The 18,705-nt window shown below is 32.8% G+C and overlaps 2 protein-coding genes across 2 annotated transcripts; both read left to right on the forward strand.

The window, feature by feature from the left end:
- Positions 1-2,682: 2,682 nt before the first annotated feature.
- LOC100809157 (ferrochelatase-2, chloroplastic) lies at positions 2,683-8,494 on the forward strand. The gene is made up of 10 exons (XM_003523148.5): positions 2,683-3,110; positions 3,950-4,277; positions 4,403-4,546; positions 5,090-5,191; positions 5,972-6,075; positions 6,157-6,283; positions 6,560-6,712; positions 7,041-7,141; positions 7,246-7,447; positions 7,878-8,494. Exons 1-10 carry the CDS (start codon positions 2,998-3,000, stop codon positions 8,100-8,102), a joined length of 1,599 nt encoding a protein of 532 aa, XP_003523196.1. The 5' UTR covers positions 2,683-2,997; the 3' UTR covers positions 8,103-8,494.
- Positions 8,495-15,496: 7,002 nt separating this feature from the next.
- Positions 15,497-17,298, forward strand: LOC102668468 (uncharacterized). Its single transcript, XM_026128277.2, has 2 exons — positions 15,497-16,433; positions 16,614-17,298. Exons 1-2 carry the CDS (start codon positions 15,526-15,528, stop codon positions 17,011-17,013), a joined length of 1,308 nt encoding a protein of 435 aa, XP_025984062.1. The 5' UTR covers positions 15,497-15,525; the 3' UTR covers positions 17,014-17,298.
- Positions 17,299-18,705: the final 1,407 nt, after the last annotated feature.

The raw sequence follows: 18,705 nt of genomic DNA on the forward strand, positions 1-18,705 counted from the left end.
TAAAAGATATACGTTTTTAGTATTCTTTTTTTTTTATGAGAATGTACAAATACGAAAGGTTGTATCCTTCGGTAAAAAGTGTTTTTTATTTTTTTCATCATATATGTATCTTTGATGGGTTTTTTCTATTTGAAAAGGTGTATCTTTTCATTAAAAACAAAAAAAGACATAAGATATTTTATAAATATAATCAATTTATAAGAAAAAAAGATATGATACAAATAAACGTACATAAATATTGAAATCGACTATTTTTTTCATTTAATTTTTATTATTATATTGAAATAACTTTCTTCCTTCTCTTTTTTGACAAATTCTTTTTTCCTTTATGTATAGAGTAAATTATTATTCTTTAAACTACCATAACAATGAGCTTGATTGTGTACTCAAAAAATAAAATTCTAATTTCTACAAAAGATTGGCAAGGCCAATCAAACTTAAAACAGTGTTTCATATGCACTTAGAAATCTTGCATTTTTTAAAATTCTTTTTTTTCATATATCCATTATCACTAATATATTTCAATAATACAATCCTTAAAATGATTTTTATATTGTACACTAGTTATCGACTTAATATTGTGAAAGGGAAACATTCATGGGAATAAATTAAGAGACAAGTTAACTTTGTTGTATATACAGAGAAGATGATAAATAGATGTGTCTGGGAAAAAAATAGATTGATATTTTTGCTACTCAAAAATCACACAATCAATAACAAAAAACAACATCATAAACAAAATAGAAAAAGATTACAAATTTATTTAATGTAGTTCGAACCTTTATCTCTACATCTACGATTTCCTTGCAACAAATCTTTAGAATAAGTCGGACAAACTTGTAAATCTTCCATCAACATGATCCTCCTCCCTTACCTAGGGTGATAATCTCTTCTTCAGGCTAGGTAATTTTTCTCTTGGTAAGAACATGTGCATATAGACCTAACATTATAATCTTAAAGGAGGCAAAAAATCTCTAATTTATATAATATATCTTTAATTTTAAACAACATTGTAGGAATAAGACAATATCCTCTCTTTTTTTAAACCTAAACAATGTAAAGATTTGAAATTAAAAATTTAAATTATTTTCTAATAAAATGATTACAACATTTTTAAAGCCAGTGTTTCATGAATTGCTTAAAATTAAGCATCTTTGCTTAACAAATTTTTATATTGAAATAGATAACTTGACACTGTATTACTCAATTCATTCTTACCAATCAAAGAATCATTTTTTCAATTGCAAAATTTAATATAATTGAAGCTAAACATTCATTCTAGCAACTTTAGCATTCAAGTAATTTTCTATGTAAATTTTTTAAATCTATATAATATTATAAGACTTACAAATTTAAAATAAATTACTCATTTAATCAATCATACATTATAAATACTCTTATACATTCTACATAATATATCTAGAAGGATAAAGAGACAACTAAAAGATATATACCTTAGGGTGTTAAGAAAAAATAACTATTTTTTTAATTAAAAATTACAGTAAAAATATACTAAAATATTATATATTTTTTACGATTTTTTAAATCTCTTAATCCATATCCTTAAAATAGTGGATATATCATGCATTCTTATTTAATTTATCAAAAAACAACTTTTGATAAAGGATCCCCATGTTGGCCTTTCACAAAACCCTTCTACTAAAAGCATGAGCCTTTTTCCCTAAATTATATATACCAATCTCCATCCTTCTATGATATCATTTGTTATTATTTTTTTGTCAAAAAATTATTCTATGTTCATGAATACATTATGTAAAAATAATAAGTATTTTTGGAATCTCCCCCAGCCAAGTTATTTTATTTCAACATATCATTCTCAATCTGATTCTCTGCCGCAATCAGTATGGCGTTTTGCGGTTGACATTCATATGGTGTATATGAGTAAAGTAACTTAGAATTTCCCTTTATTGTAATTTTAATATTTTATAGAAAATATATATTTTTAAGGTTTAATTATTTGATTCTTATAATTTTATTAGATGTATCTTTTAGTCTTTTAAAGTAATTTTTTTAATCCTATGATTTATATTTTAATTTTTTTTAGTCTGTAATTTAAAAATAATTTTTTAGTTCTTATAAATTAAATTTTAATTTCCTCGTAGTCTCTTAATTTAAAAATGATCTCTTTAGTTTTTATGTTTTGTATTCTAATTTTCTTTTAGTCTTTGTTATCTATGAGTAATATTATCAATTATAATTAACTATAAAAATATTAACAAATAATTTATAATTAATTTATCATAAGATAATTTATAATAATAAAATAATTGATAATTATAACTAATTTGTTGTTAATTATTTATATATATTTTTTATAATAAAAACTAAAAGATAATTAAAACATAAATTATATAGACTAAAAAAATCACTTTTAAACTATAAAAACTAAAAGAAAATTAAGATAAGAAAACTGATAAAATGACTTTTAAACTATAACAACTAAAAAAAATTAAAACTAAAAAATAAATAAGTAATTTATCTTATTTTTTAATTAAGTTTTTTAAAACTAAAGTGAGGAGTTAGATAAACGAAAAAGAAGTGGTCGGAATTCAATTCAGTCTCACCTGCCCCTACCTCTAAAGTTTCAGCATCAGCCTTAACTTCAAGGGTCCCTCCTTGCCTTCAGAAGCCATAATAATATACGAATACGATACAATACGAATACTACACCCAACATTGATTATTCCTAACATTTTCTCTCTCTAACTCAGAACCAGTGGGGAAAGAAAAAAAAAGTATTAGACTATTAGTAGCTCCTTATTTCGAATCTCATACTCACCCAACTACCCTCGTGCCAGTTCTATCTCCTTCTCCTCCAAATTAGTTGGAGTTAAGTAAAGTTATCATCTTTTCTCTAAATTGGTTTCTGGGTAATCCTTGCTCATAGCTTTGGATTTTCCCATCAAGCCTCTTTTTTGTTGCTAAGGCTTCTAGCATACATTGGTGGCAGTGCTGATTTATCACTATCTTTAAGCTATGAACACTCCAATTCATGCCCCTTCATCATCACCATCTTCTTCTTCTTCCTCCTACATGCTTCGTCCTCCTTCATGCCTCTCTCATCCTTCTCGTAACATCAAGTGTCCTATGTAAGTGTTCTATTTACCATGATTCTGATAATTTTGTGCCTTGTTATCTTTTGTTCTGAATTTGCATTTCTCATCGACCCTTTTTTTGAAAAGTAAAGTTTTTATTTGGAATCCAACAATATTTCCATTTCATTCATAGAGTTGTTTCTTAAAATGGCTTAAAATCGAGTTAATTAATCAGAAACACTGTAAAGGATGTCCTGTTCTATAATTGAAGTTCTTGGCACTGGCATTTATAAGAAGGATTTTCGGCAATGTTTCTACATATTATAAAAAAATGTCATTTCGTACGTTATTGGCACTGGCAAATATAAAAGGGAGTCTTTGTACTAATTATGAAAATGGCATTTTTTGGTTGGAGATACAGGTCGAGAAGTGATGTTCCATTTCTTGGTTGGTAATTTTTGCAACTTGAAATGAATTTTGGAATGGAGTTTATCTATAACTTAATGATTGGTTTACCTAAGGAAATATCCTTAGAATCAAGTACTCTTTGTTCCCTTTCAAGTTCGCATGTATGTTCATGAGTCATGACCGCAAATTTTGCATTTTGAGGGGTCGTGAGCATGATTTAAATTTCTGCTGCATTTTTGTTTCTTTCCCGATGCATGGAACTGCTAGACTTTCATCCAAGCAATTTTATGTGTATAATTTCTCTGCAGCTTTGAGTTGTGCATCAAAGTGCAACTTTTCTTTGTCTTCTAAACTTGAATGTGATAAAAAAAAATTGATTCTTCGAAACCTCGTACAGAACTGTGCCTTATTTGGGTCAAATTTTTTATTACTAAATGTCAAGATTAATAGAATTTCCCAAAGCGTATAATCTTTTATTTTCATAGGTTGTTACCACAGGCAATTTGTACCTCTCAAAAGAAGTACTGGTGCTTCAGAGCTCATGTGGAGGCTTCTTTTAACACTAATCCCTTGAAAAATTACACATCAGTCAGTTGCTCTACATGGTGGTCTGAAGCACAATCCTTAGTTTCTTACAAAACACACAACAAACAGTTGTTCACTGTAGGATCTTTAGCAACTTCAACAGCTCAAGATGTTTCTGATACAACTCTTATTGGTGGTGATAAGATTGGCGTGTTACTGTTAAACCTTGGAGGTCCAGAGACTCTAGAAGATGTGCAGCCTTTTTTGTTTAACCTTTTTGCCGACCCGGTAATACACTAGGTTTTACAGACTTAGCATTTGAGCTGTCATTTTTTACCCTTCAATTCCTTTAGGTTGAGATTAACCTACAGCTACCAATTCCTTATTGTTTGGTGTTGTGAACTATCACACAGGATATAATACGTTTGCCAAGGATATTTAGTTTTCTTCAAAAGCCATTGGCTCAATTTGTATCTGTCGCAAGAGCCCCAAAGAGCAAAGAAGGCTATGCTTCAATTGGTGGTGGCTCTCCTCTCAGACGCATGACTGATGAACAGGCATGACACTTCCTGTTAACTTTTTTCTTTTCCATTATGAGATATATTTTACTTTCATATTTGTAAATAGGCATCAGATACTTCAAATTTCAATTTCCAGAAATTTAACTAATTATATTTGAGAGGGAGTTCTGAGCTGTGTATTTGTACCTGACATGAAATTTGTCTCTTGCCAATTTTCTCAACTTTAGATTTTGTAAAGTGAAAGAATAGCACAAGAGCAGAGCAAAAAATTGCAAAGAGATTTCTTGATATGAGCATCATGTGTATTTCAAGTTCATCTAGCAATAGTGGTTATAACTATTTTTATGTGGTTACTATTACAGCAGAAATATTTTTTCTGTTGGGAACTTAAGTTACTGTCTTGGACAATGTTATATTGTCACCAAATCCTTAATATTTTTCAACCATTTCAATCAAACTTTGAAAATTTCACTAATCCATTGAGATTTTACAATCAACTTATGTTATTCCGTTAAATACTTTTGTTTGACTCTATTATTATCCTGTTAGTCCTAGCTCATCTAATGAACTCTTTCACAGGCCGAGGAGTTGAAAAAATCTCTTTGGGAAAAGAATGTCCCTGCTAAAGTGTATGTTGGCATGCGTTACTGGCATCCTTTCACTGAAGAAGCTATTGAGCAGGTAGTTCATGATGTTGACTTCAACAGAAGTTGATTAAGATTATGCAATTGGTGGATTCTCTTCTCTGTTATTATCCTACGATCTGAGTTAAAAAAAAATGTAGCTGCATGCTTCATATTTTAAAAGAAAGTATGTAAAATTTCAAAATAAGGATTGCTTGAAGCAGTTGTCATTGATATGCATTATTGGGCAGCTTCCATGCAGTCAATGCCTTCTATCCTTATGAAGATCTTTCTTGGCCAACACCAATTATATCTGAGTTCTAAACTTCTTATTAAGATTGTTAGTAGTTAGTTTGAAACATTTTTGGTCACTTTATATAATTATACTGCACTTTAGTAAGCACACATTCGTGCGCTTGTGTGAAAAAACTTTGAGCTCATTTTCTTAGAAACTATTGCCATTTTAAAGGTATAAAATTTGTGCTTCTTGGGACTGTTGAAGATTGCTGTGTTATAAAAATTCAAAGATATGCAGTATAGCAGGTTATCCTTTTGTGTCTTCTACCTTTGAACGGATTCATACCTTAATGAAATGATATATCAATGTCATATGAGAAATTAACTACTATTTGGTTTAAAGTAGTAATGCTTGTATGAAAACAAATCATGTTTTAAGAAAATCTCAAGGAAAGAAGAAATTTATCAAAATGATAACAAAAATCAGGAATGCTGAAAATAAGAGCTTGAAAGTATAACTTTTACAATCATATTTATCATTTATCTTTTTGTGATTTCTTGCCAATCTAATTAATTTATCCTTTAAAATTATATTGTGTAGATTAAAAGGGATGGAATTACAAAGCTTGTTATTCTTCCACTCTATCCACAATTTTCAATATCAACGAGTGGCTCAAGCCTACGTCTACTGGAGAGTATATTCCGGTGAGTACTATAAAATATTGCTATCTCATTTATTATACTTCAAATATTAAACTATCTAACATATTGTTATTGGTTCTTCAGAGAGGATGAGTATCTAGTCAACATGCAGCACACAGTAATACCCTCATGGTATAAACGTGAAGGATACATAAAGGCCATGGCAAATTTAATTGAAAAAGAGCTGAAGAGTTTTGACTGCCCCGAGGAGGTTCAACATTTGATTAATGCTTTAAATTTTAATGAATTAGAAAAGAAAAGGCATGGTTCCTTGATATTTTTCTATTATCATTGTCATTTTCATAATTGAAAATTTGACAGCAAGGTAACAGATTGATAAGAGTAGCCAACTTGCTTACTATACTTGGTTAAAAACAAGATTATTTAAATAATTTATTCAGAATTCAGTGTTTATTTCTTCAGTCCAACAGAGTTCCTCTTGTTTCTTAGTGTTTGCATGAGTCCAATTAATTCATGCTCATTGCAGGTCATGATATTCTTTAGTGCACATGGGGTGCCTCTTGCTTATGTGGAAGAGGCTGGTGATCCATACAAGGCTGAGATGGAAGAATGTGTGGATTTGATCATGGAAGAACTTGAGACACGAAAGATAACTAATGCTTGCACCCTTGCTTATCAGGTATCTACTTTTTGTCTCTTTCTGCAATCGATTCTCCAGGAATTCTGATATCTACAACTTTCTCTTTTTAGATTTTGCATTAAAATGCTACTATATAGTCCTCACTGAAATCCTACTTGGAAATTCTCTGACTGACTGAGTTCCACTAGGCAATAATATTCTAAGAAGTTCACCAACCCTCTCATAAAGAAAGCTCTTTGGGAGAAAATTTTCACAATGAGTTCTTCTGTCTTCAAACCTACCATCATATGATACCCCAAAGCTGGACACTACTTCTAGACATGTCTTTTCCTGGATTTCTGACAATTGATTATAATTCTTGTTACAGAGTAGAGTTGGACCAGTGGAATGGTTAAGACCCTATACAGACGAGACAATAGTTGAACTTGGAAAAAAGGGAGTGAAAAGTCTGCTCGCTGTTCCAATTAGGTAAATATGCTAGTTTTAGTTTACTCCTATCTGTCTCTATCATCTCTGCCTCCTCCCTTTATCTCTTTCCACATGCACATTGCTAACTTGTGCTTAATTCACAGCTTCGTCAGTGAGCATATTGAAACTCTAGAAGAAATTGATGTTGAATACAAAGAGTTGGCTCTAGAATCTGGTATAGAAAAGTGGGGCCGTGTTCCTGCTCTAGGATGCGAACCTACCTTCATTTCTGATTTGGCAGATGCCGTTATTGAGAGTCTCCCATATGTTGGTGCCATGACAGCTTCAGACCTTGAAGCTCAACAAGTACTCTTTTGAACTCCTGTATAAATTTATATTTTCATATTCTAGATGGAAATAAGCATGGTTTTTGAAAAGGTATAGGCATCACTGGAGAGTAGGTCACATAGTTTTTTAGTTCTGTAAAGAGGTAAAGGAAGATCAAAAAGAACATTGGAGGATATTATTAAAAGGGATCTCATGGTGAATAGTATCTCATGAAAATTTTGTTTTTAACCAAGCCTAACAGCTTTCTTTTTCTATGATCCATGTAGCCAACCTTATCTAATAATTTTTTTATTTAATCATTATATTCAAGGAGGAAATATTTCATTCAGTGTTCTTTTGAGTTGTGATTGAAACACACACAGAAATTTCCATAGATTTATTGATGATCTGTTTTGTAGTTATATACATGCATCATGTGATCTAATTGAAAGTTTGCACCCTTTGTCAGTCCCTCGTTCCACTGGGCAGTGTAGAAGAGTTATTGGCAGCATATGATTCACAACGCAGGGAGTTGCCACCACCAGTTATAGTGTGGGAATGGGGTTGGACAAAAAGTGCTGAAACTTGGAATGGAAGAGTAGCTATGCTTGCTGTGCTTCTTCTTTTGTTTTTTGAATTCACTGCAGACAAGGGTTTGCTGCACCAGATGGGAATATGGCCCTTGCTTAGATGAATGAATCATCACCACATGCCCTCTAAGCCAGGAATTTAGTTGAGTTCAATTTTGATCATTTGTCAGAATATGGCTTTTTTATACTACAATTAAATCATGTTCTTAACACAGTTTTCAAGTAGTTGTTATCATAGTCAATCTCATTTTACAATATGTGTTAATGCATGATTAGATCAGTGTAAAAGACTTGACAGTGGTTCAATATAAAATCCATTCAGTTTTGCTTGTAAAATAATTTTAAGCATATTATGCTACTCAAATCCAAGGCATGCACTCAAGAGGAGTTCTCAAATGTAGTTTAGGCACAGTATTTATGGATGGAGAAGGGAGAGAAAATTTGTATACCACACACAATGTTTTTATATGTATCTAAACTTAAAGCTTTGTTGATTGGTTTACGTGAGTTGGAAAACTACTTGACTGTTCTAGCTGAAGAGCAGTTGAGGCAATAACAAGTTCTATGTGAAGTGTGCACTCATAGGAGAACACTGGCAACTTTACTATTTTGTTGGCCAAAATCTACTAAAGACATTTTGTAAAAGGTGCTGAAATTGTTGTTCCATTTGTTGCACATGTGCCTTTCATTCACAGAAGTACTGATTAGACATGTCTAGCAATATGCTTTTATTTGACAGTTTATCGCTGCTACTTTGTAATTTTGTTGACGAAGAAAGTTTAGGAATTCTAGGTTTGGACATCACAAACTTCAATTATGACTTATATTGCAATTTACAAATGAGTTCTACATTAAGAAAAAGTTGCAGTAGTTTCTGCATAGCTACGATTGTTTCAATTGTTTCAAGTCTTTGCATGAGTTCCAATTAGAAAAGATAGAGTTAAGAGAGATGCTAAAGTTGCTATTATTGGAATGAGTTTGGACTATAATGAAGGGAAACCAAGTAATACCGGAGAAATGAAAAATAAAATAATAATGCAGCATACATTTCCTCTCGTCATTCTTTTTTCGTTGCCATCAGATTAAGGGGTAGTTGGAAAAAATTATTTACTTCAAAATTGTTTATTATTTCATTGATACTATAAAAAATTACTATATTAAATTTTTTATTGTAATACTCAATTTTTTACTATTATTTTAATCCTTAAAATTACATGACCGTTTTTCATTTTTATTAAATGTTTTAATTCAGTGTTACAATTTTCTCAGGGATGTTGTTAGATGCACCTAGCGTTATTGCTGGTGCACCCGACATCACTTAAAAATGTCAGAAATGTCCCTGCAATGTTTCGTTGTGCGGATCAACTTGATCCGCGAAAAACTCCTACGGATCAAGTTAATCCGTGTAACACAGGCGGACCAAAAGCGGATCAAGTTGATATGTGAGTTTTCCACGGATCAACTTGATCCGCAAACATTACACGGATCAACTTGATCTGCAAGTATTACACAGATCAACTTGATCCGCATGAGATTGATTTTTTTTAAAAAGTTTAACTTTATTGAAATGTAAAGCACCACCGCCATGGATCAACTTGATCCGCAGCTTTAAAATCTACATGCGGATCAAGTTGATCCGTAAAGCACCACCACCACATCGCCAAACACCAGTCGAGGAGAATGTGCGAGGAAGAAGCAGAGCAGCATAACAGCACCACCACCAAGCATTTTAAAGAAGCTTGCGGATCAAGTTGACCAAATCCTATTTTTTAATCTTAAATCCTATTTTTGAGCCACTTAGAGGCATTTTTTTGGAAAAATGAGTTGACCAGGGATTTGCCAGGGGATTCCTCATTCAATTTCAAGTGTTTTGACATATTATGGGCCTCAAACGGACATTTCTATCAAAAGTTACAACCGTTTGAAGCTTACAAATCAACTTGATCAGTGAAAGACTTCTTAAAAATCAACTGGGGATCAACTTGATCCGCGAGTGTCTTACGGATCAAGTTCATCCGCGTGTACCTTGCGGATCAACTTGATCCGCAAGTTGCTCACGGATCAAGTTGATTTGTGACATACTTGTGGATCAACTTCCTCCATAACAAACTTGCAGATCAACTGCAGATCAATTATAACATTTTCGGATCACATTACAACAAACACGGATCAAACAATGTCAGTTGGGTGCACGACAATCGTTTTAAATGCTCACAGGGTATTTTTGTCTTTTTGCTATGGTCGATGGGTGCACCTAGCAACACCCTTTCTCAGCTCCTCAATTATATGTGTGAATTTAAGGATATGATAACACTTTAAGCAAAAGACAAATCTACAATGTAACCTAAAAAAAGACAAATCTACTATGTAAGAAATTGTAGCTAGTTCTGAATCTAGCATGATTTCGATTTATTGAATAAAAAGGCTTAATTTTAATCTTTCTTTAGTTTCTTGATCCACAATTTTGATTTATCTATTTTATTTTATTTTTTGCAATTTCGATTTTCCTATTTTAAAAATTTACAATTTTATACCAATATTCAGTTTTACATATGTTTTATTTTTTTATTTAATTAAACCTTAGACCTAAGGTAGTATAAAGAAATAATTTAATTAATTAAAACATATAAAGTAAAAGAAATAAGTGCATGTGAAATTAAAAGTTCAATCAAAACTACAAATTTTTTAAAATAAAATAACTAAAATCACAAGTCAAGAATTAAAAGAGAACCAAAATTGTAATTTAACCAAATAAGAAATAGCATGGACAAACAAGTAAAAGTGGTGTTGTTGAAGGTTTTAAAATGGTTTGCTAAGAAGAAAAACAGTAGTTTCAAGAAATTAGGGAAAGAAAGACCAATAACACTTACACATGAAACTTAGAAAACCTCGGGTCACATCCTCTGAGAGAGAGAGAGCATAATTACAAGTAATATATAAACTGAAGCTGATGCGGCTTCCCTTTCCTCCTCCCATCTCAATACTCACCAATGAGAAATCACCAATTCCTCATGCTTAAATAATACCAACTCCAAATTTAGACAAAAAATGAAAAAGAAAAGCTAAAAGAGATCCTGTTATCAAGAGATAAGTCACTAAAATCAAAGCTTCCACTGCAAGAGCTGCTGCCGTTACGACTATGTAAGGAGATACCTCTCATGTGGCCAGACAAATTAGAACCATCCTTATTTTCCTGAAGAAACCTCTCCCTCTCAATGTGCTTTGCAGGTGGGGGTGGAATTGCCACTGGATGAGGAACCTCCCCATTCTGTTTCGGCCGTGGAGGTGGAGATCGGGTATGGCGGGATCACAACTGGTAGAGAACGAGTATCAACTTCTCGAGATGGTGACTCTATTGAGAGTGGTCGTATTAGTGGACGGTTTTGTCTCTCTCCAAGAAAACCCAAGCGAGGGATGTCGGTTTCCGTAATCGGCAAGGAATTAGACATACAGAGATTAAAGACAGGGAAGGCACCTTCGGACCAACTGTTCAGGCTCCTCTTCCTCCTCTGCTTCTTCATGGTCAAATCGAGTGGTGGTCATTGTAGCTCTGCCAGCAAGAAGGTCATCATGTCTTGCAAGAACTTTCTGAAGTTGCTCATTCAATTCAATTGCTGGAGAAATTATCCTTTCATCTCTACCGAAGACCAATGCATAACCAATTTAAGGAATAAATTAACCATATAATACTAATAAATGCCTGTGCTCGAGACATTTTGATTTTAAATTGCTTAATTTTATAATGAAGAAACAATCATTTAAATTTAAAAGGAGGAAAAGTCAAAGTTATGATTGTCTGTCATGATTGCAGAGACCAAGAAAAAAACATTAATAACTTTATCATGTTATCATCGGCTCATCAAAAGATAACATGTGTCTTTCTCTAAACAAATTCAGCTTTCGAGTAACGTTCTATATCAACTTCATTTAACTTTTCTGTTCATGGTCTTATTGTTCAATATATAAATAATATTATTAGGTGAGAATTGTATTATAAAAATTATGATAAAATATATTAATAATATTTTTAATAAAAAAAAAACTTAACTTTCTGGCCTGTTTACTTTTGCTGCTTTCATATTATCTGTTCTTTGTTCAACAGTCTATTTTAATTTGTATAGAGAACAAAGTGTCGTGAGTACACCTTATAGGCAATAAAATTGTCTCTTCGCAATTTCTTATTTCAAAAAACATAGAATTTATTGTTGTAGCAAAATGTTTAGATTTCTAACTAAATCAATTTTTTTAACGGGATTTAATTTAGTTGGTTGAACAAGTATATATAAATTGTTATAAATTTTTTGACTTTTTTATTCTCAGAATAGATTGGAATGGTTAATAAATTTTTGACATTATAAATTATAGTTTGTTATTACACAATTATTTTAGGAATAATTTGTTTACGGTCAATTAATTAAGAATAAATAAAATGATATACTACATTTGACTGAGGGTCCATCTTTAAATATTTTTCTTTAATTTAGTAGAAAATAAAATAGTAGGATCAATATCTTTCATTTCAGGTCCAGCCAAGTGGTCTACCTGGCGCTTAGTTACACTGACAAACCCGCCGCATGATCCATTATTAAATATTTGAGGAGCAACATAAATATTCAGAGAGCTGTCTGAGGAACACTTCGTTTTGTCTTTGGAGCTTAATTCACAACGCAGTGCATCTTTTTGCTTAATTTGGATTGTATCTAAGTCCCAGTGTCTCTGTAGCTCAGGGTCTAATTCTTTATGCTTCGTAAATGTTACTCGTAATCTAGTTTCTTACCAATGTCTAAATTCCATATTAACTTATTCAATTTGGCACAATTAATTAGCTGTCCAACTTACATTTTTTTCTTCTAATGGACATGTTAAGAAATTGAGTTCATTAGTTAAATTGATTTGTCAGTTGATGTGATTAATTGAAATCGTCATTTAAAAACTAGAGGTGACAAGGATAAAAACATCTTTTATCATTACAAATTATTTACTTCAGTATATGCTCCAATGCATACCTTAAATGGTTGTTGACCTTTTTTTTTACCTCCTGCAAGTAAAAAAAAAATATTAGTAAAAAGTTAATCACTTATCCAAGAAGAAATGAGAACATAAACAACCCAAACTAAAAATATCATGAGTTTGTATATCATGTAGTATAAAAGTCTCTCATTTTGTCATATATTTGAAACTAATCGATGTTGACAGCACCACGAGAGTAAATGACCATTTGGAAATCAGAAAATTTTAAAACAGAAACTCAGAGAAATGCGTAACAGAGGAAATAGCGTGAGTCTTCAAAGAGGACAAGTTTCGTCATCGTGCTAATGCTCTTCAAAGAGGACAAGTTTCTTCATCGTGCTAATGCATATCGAAGGAGAAAGGAAGCGCCTGTTATGTATGTGAGTCAGAGTGCAAACCAAATGTGAAGGAATGCGAAGAAGCTAACGCCGTTGTTTCGAAAGAACAATTCTCGGGAGGTTAAGTTAAGGTCACAACTACGCCCGAGTCTCTTTCTGGCTCTCTTATATAATAGGAATCATGGAATAAACGAGCTAAAACCCACAAAATATGGGCCTTAAAATTGCATTTTTTGTTGGCAATTAAAACTTACACCCTTATTACTAGAAACACCCCCTTTTCAATTTACTTGCAATTTTATTTTGTTTTTAGTACAAACAAACATCTTAACACTATATGTATCCAAAAAAAACATCTGAGCACTAATAAATAGTTATTTCATGAATGTTTTACCAATGATATTTTTTGAACTTCTATAACTATCATGGTCAGCAACAGTTAATTATTTTTTTCCAACAAAAAACAATTAATTAATATTGAACATTTTAGTATTGATTTTAGTATCTTATAAGATTGAAAGAAGTTCTAAACACCTCTAAAATTGGTTTTAAAATAGCATTGTAAATTCAAATGATACGAAATAAATTATAAATATTAAAAACATTTTATCTTTTTTAAGAGAAAAAGTTTAATCCGCTAAAGTGATATGATATGTTAATGTATTAATCAAATATTCTTTTTAAATAATCAAAGTTTTAAGTAATAAAAATTGAATTGTGTGAATAAGCAAACAAAACTATATTTTAATAGAGAAAGAATATATTTATTTTTTTCCTTATTTACAATGTAACAGTAAGTTGGGTAACAAGAATACTATTGTTTTCTGTTATTCCTCGTTGACAGCTCCCAGGCCAACAATGCCTTGTTTTCTAGGGTTGGTTAACTTGGTGATCTAAGACTTCTCCTGCGGAATCTTAAAACCTAGCCGCCGATGTCGGCAGAAACACAGCCAGTAACCGCAGCTTCAGCACTTTCATTTCTCATTCGATGAGGGCCCTTCTCCGGAATCACCTCTTGCATTTGTCATGTTCTCCAGCTCGCACGCTTCTGGTTCGGCTTCAAGCGTGCGAGCTGTCATCGTCATCTTCTTCTCCTCCTCGTGACTCCCGATACGTTAGGGTTTCGGTGTGGTGGGATTTGAGGAGCTGCCCGGTGCCTGATGACGTGGACCCTTTGAAGGTTGCGCCGGCAATCAGGCAGGCCGTGAGGGCCAACGGGATCAAAGGTCCAATTGCCATCAACGCTTTCGGGAATCTTAGCTCCCTCCCCGAGCACCACCTGGACACACTGGCTTCAAGCGGCATTCAAATCACCCACTTTCCTCAAGGTTCTTTTCTTCCCTTTCTCCTTTTTTCAACATTGTAAAGCTTTTGACCGTTCCGTTATTCTAATTGCTAGCTTCTCACACTTTTTTTTTTCTTCTGTTGGCTAACTAAGATTTGGTGGAGTCGAAGCTTACGGAGTAAAGTGTGATTTTTTTTTATTTTTTTATGAATAACCACAGGAAGCATACCAGTGAGACACTTATGTGTGTTTGGTTTCTATTTTTAAAATCTGGTTTTAGTTTTTAAAATGTAACTACTCAATGTTGTTCAGTCAGCTGGTTGAGGACGTATAAGGCGCACACAATAGAGTGTGAAAAACATCTCCCGGTTATTTCTCTCTCTTTTTTTTATATAGTATTTGTTTTGGAAACAATTTTCAAAACCTGATAGATTTGAATTGATTGTTGAGTAAGGTGTAATTGTTTTAGAAAACAGTTTTTAATATGAAAAAAGGCAAGGGAATATTTTTTCGTTTTAGGGTTTAGTTCACATAAAAGATTAAGGATAAGTGTTGATTTAAAAGGTAATGAATAAAAGTAGTTTTGTAAATGTGTTTGGCTAGGAGTAAGACCAAATGTCTTCTACATAAGTTCTGCTGGTTGCAGTTTTAAGTGCAGTGTCTTTGTTTTTTGTTGCATGGCTTGATTCTAATTAGTCTAATAAAAAATCATTAATTCATAATCTTGAAATGGATGTGCAGCCGTAAATGTTTGACAGTTTCATGAACTAGTATTTATGCTCCATATAGCTTTATGGCTTTCTTATGGTTCATTCATCTACTTTTTAGCTTTTCGAATCATAATGTTTTAGGTAATTTGCTATAGGTTGAAAGAGTTCTGTCAACGTTGATATCATGTTTTGGGCATACAAAAATCCTCCACCTGCACACCTCTTCCTGATATCGAGTGATATAGGTTTTGCTGGCTTATTACACCGGATAAGCTTGAATAATTACAATATCTTGCTCGCTGTCTCAACGAATGCTCCTGTTCTCTCCACGGAAGCAACTATAACGTGGCAATGGTATAAATTGCTTAAGGGAGAAAATCTTATTGGAAAACATTTCAACCATCCTCCGGATGATCCATATGGTTCTTGGTATGGAAACTTTAGGGTGCCCCTTGAAAACCCATTCCCAGCCAAAACTAAACCAGATTCCTTAAAAATGAGTTCTAAAGGCTCATCTGATGATGACATTGTTGGGTCTGAGGATGCGAGTCGTAAAAGTCAGGAAAGATACACAACTTCAATGAATCGCTCTGCTGGAAATGATCAGACAACAGTGGATGACATTGGTACTGCAAACTATGAATCTGGAAATTTTAGAGCAAGGGACAAATGTGTGAATCCAACTAGAAAGGAGGTTGATGATGTTTGTCACAGCCCATATGCTTTTCAAGTTGATGACTGTCTGGTTGATAAAAAAACTGGTGGAAGTGATGAAACATATAGGAAAGGTCCAACATTCTTTGGCTGGATCAGAAGCTGGTGGCAATTTTGGAAAGGCAATGCAAAATCTGGTGATTCAACTGCTCATCAGAACAAGGTGGTTAATCATTTTGAGGATTCTAACTCATCTGAACTGGTAGACCAGACAGTCCAGACTGTTAGTGATTTTGAAGATAAGTCATCAGAACTGGACCAGAATGCTATTTGTTCTGGAAAGCCTGAGTTGTTTTCTAGCAGTTCCGTTTGGGATGACATGGAATCTTTTATTTTCACCCGCAGAGGATCAGTTATTGTTTACGAGTCAAAAAACAGGTTAGTGTGCATCCTAGTTTCATTCTAATCTGAGCCTCAACTACAAAAGGAAAGAAAACAATGCAACAAATTAATAATATCACAAATTAATCTGACCATTTTGATATTTTTATTATGATCATTATGTAGCTACTTGTTTAAAGAGTTACTTAATAACATGCTACATTTTGTTGGTTTCAGGGAGGATATGGCACGTAAATTACGGAAGAATGGACCCCCAGTTTTTAGATCTCTGTCTAAAAAAGATATCCTTCAATTGTTGGAGTTATTAATATCAGAAAAAAAGTGGTTGGAGGAAACCCCCACCCAAACATTTCCTTTTCAGTTTGACTCAGTGAAATATATAGTGAGGTTATATGGGTCTAGATATGATATGTTAAAAGATTGTGAGAAACTTGTAAGGGAGATATTGAGGGAACACCCAGATGGTTTTAGAATCAGTTCTTTTCCAAGATTTTTTGTTGTTAGGTATGGCTATCATCTTGATTTAGAGGAGCTTGGTTACCGAAAGTTGACAACCTTACTACAGATGATGTCGGGAGTTAAAGTAGAGTCCAATTATATTTATGAGTTAAAGTAGAGTCCAATTATATTTATAGTTCCCACCAAAGATGGTAGCACGGAATCTCCATGGGAGGAATTCGGTCCCGTTTCTGTCCACAATTCCAACCAGAGTAATCTGGAGTCAGAATTAAGTCAGAAAGCCATGGAACTGCTTGCATCAAAGTGTCCTGATTATGATCCTATAGTCTCAGGCAATTCTCTGGTTGACAAGGAATTGCAGTTTTAACTGGCCATGGTTCTTTATATCAATTAGATGTTCAGAATTACTATTATATTTTGGTTTAGTTATTATTTGCAACTATTGTTAAGTCTTTTAGCTGTAGCCTGATATTTCTAGTTTCTCTTTTATATTTTAACATATTCTTTTTTTTTTCTTTCCAAAAGGGCACATTGACTGCATTATCTAAAACAATAAGTTGGTGTTTTGATTTTCTCACTGTGTTTCGGGCTTTTCTTGTTGTTAAAAGGAGAAATTGTTATTCATTATCCACCAAACAATATACAAAACAGAATTGTGTTATAATTTATGTTTGTCTTGTGTTTTTCTCCTTATGTGATATCTTAGCAAATATCACACACTCTAATAAATTGGTACTTCCAATGGATGAAAGTGAAATTTCTATAAATCTCTGTGTTTTGGAACCCCTTTAGGATAGGATGCTGTTGACGTGGATACATTGATCCTTCCTTAAGCTAGAGACCGAGCAAAAATGCTAAAAAAAGGTTAGTGATAACTTAATAGGTATGCATGCATGATTGGCAACTATTTCAAAAATAACAGGCGACAATTTCTTCATGATATCACACACAAAGATAGAGACACATATCCCTCTAATCTACTCCTATTCCACAATGCATGATAGGCTTCACCATCTGATGTAAAAAACCACAATCAATCAAGCTAGACTTGTAAAGTCCAGTCTACATTGTCATAGGATTTCCCCTTAAAAGCAACTCTTTAAGAACAATGGCATTGGCATTACTAGATGTTCCTCTTCCGTTGAAAAAGAACTACTTATGAGAAGTGTTAGGAACACATTTTCTCTAATTAGTTAAAATTTATTAAAATCTTTAAGAGAAAGAATCATTAAATATGATTCAGACTCAAAATTTTATCATTTTGAATTAATTTTAATCGGTAGAGAGTATATTTAAAAATATATGGTTTAAGATTTTGCTAAAAGAAGACTTTTGTTTCCTCTACCAACCACACTGGTTTCTAAAGTGCATCTGCCCAATTTTGAGAGAAATTTTCACCTTTTTTTTATCACTTCGCCAAAGAATCTATTTAAAGTCACTAATAAGAGTCAAAGGGTGAACAATTGAGATCCAAGATCAATCAAGTAACTCTAGAATTGATCTCGTAAAGAATTAGTAGGACTAGCATTGAAGCAACTACAAGTGCACATCCTCCGCCCACCAAGAGGTTAAAAGTGATGGAAAGAAAACTCATAGCAACAACTGATATCCTTATATTCCTCCCCATTTTCATAAGAACCGAAAGACCACCACCATGTCCTTGTGTAATAGCAACATATCCATATTTTGTTTTTTGTGAAAAGATATCATCCTTCCAAAGGGAATATGGGTTTCCACAAGGATGAGGAAGGCCGACTAGTTTGAATTTCCTCACCAATTCCATCCGATGTCATTTAGCTAGAACATTATTTGATCCTCTAATATTCCAAGAGAGGAGAAAAACATCTTT

Source organism: Glycine max, chromosome 4 (assembly GCF_000004515.6).
Source record: "Glycine max cultivar Williams 82 chromosome 4, Glycine_max_v4.0, whole genome shotgun sequence".
Classification (NCBI taxonomy): Eukaryota; Viridiplantae; Streptophyta; class Magnoliopsida; order Fabales; family Fabaceae; genus Glycine; species Glycine max.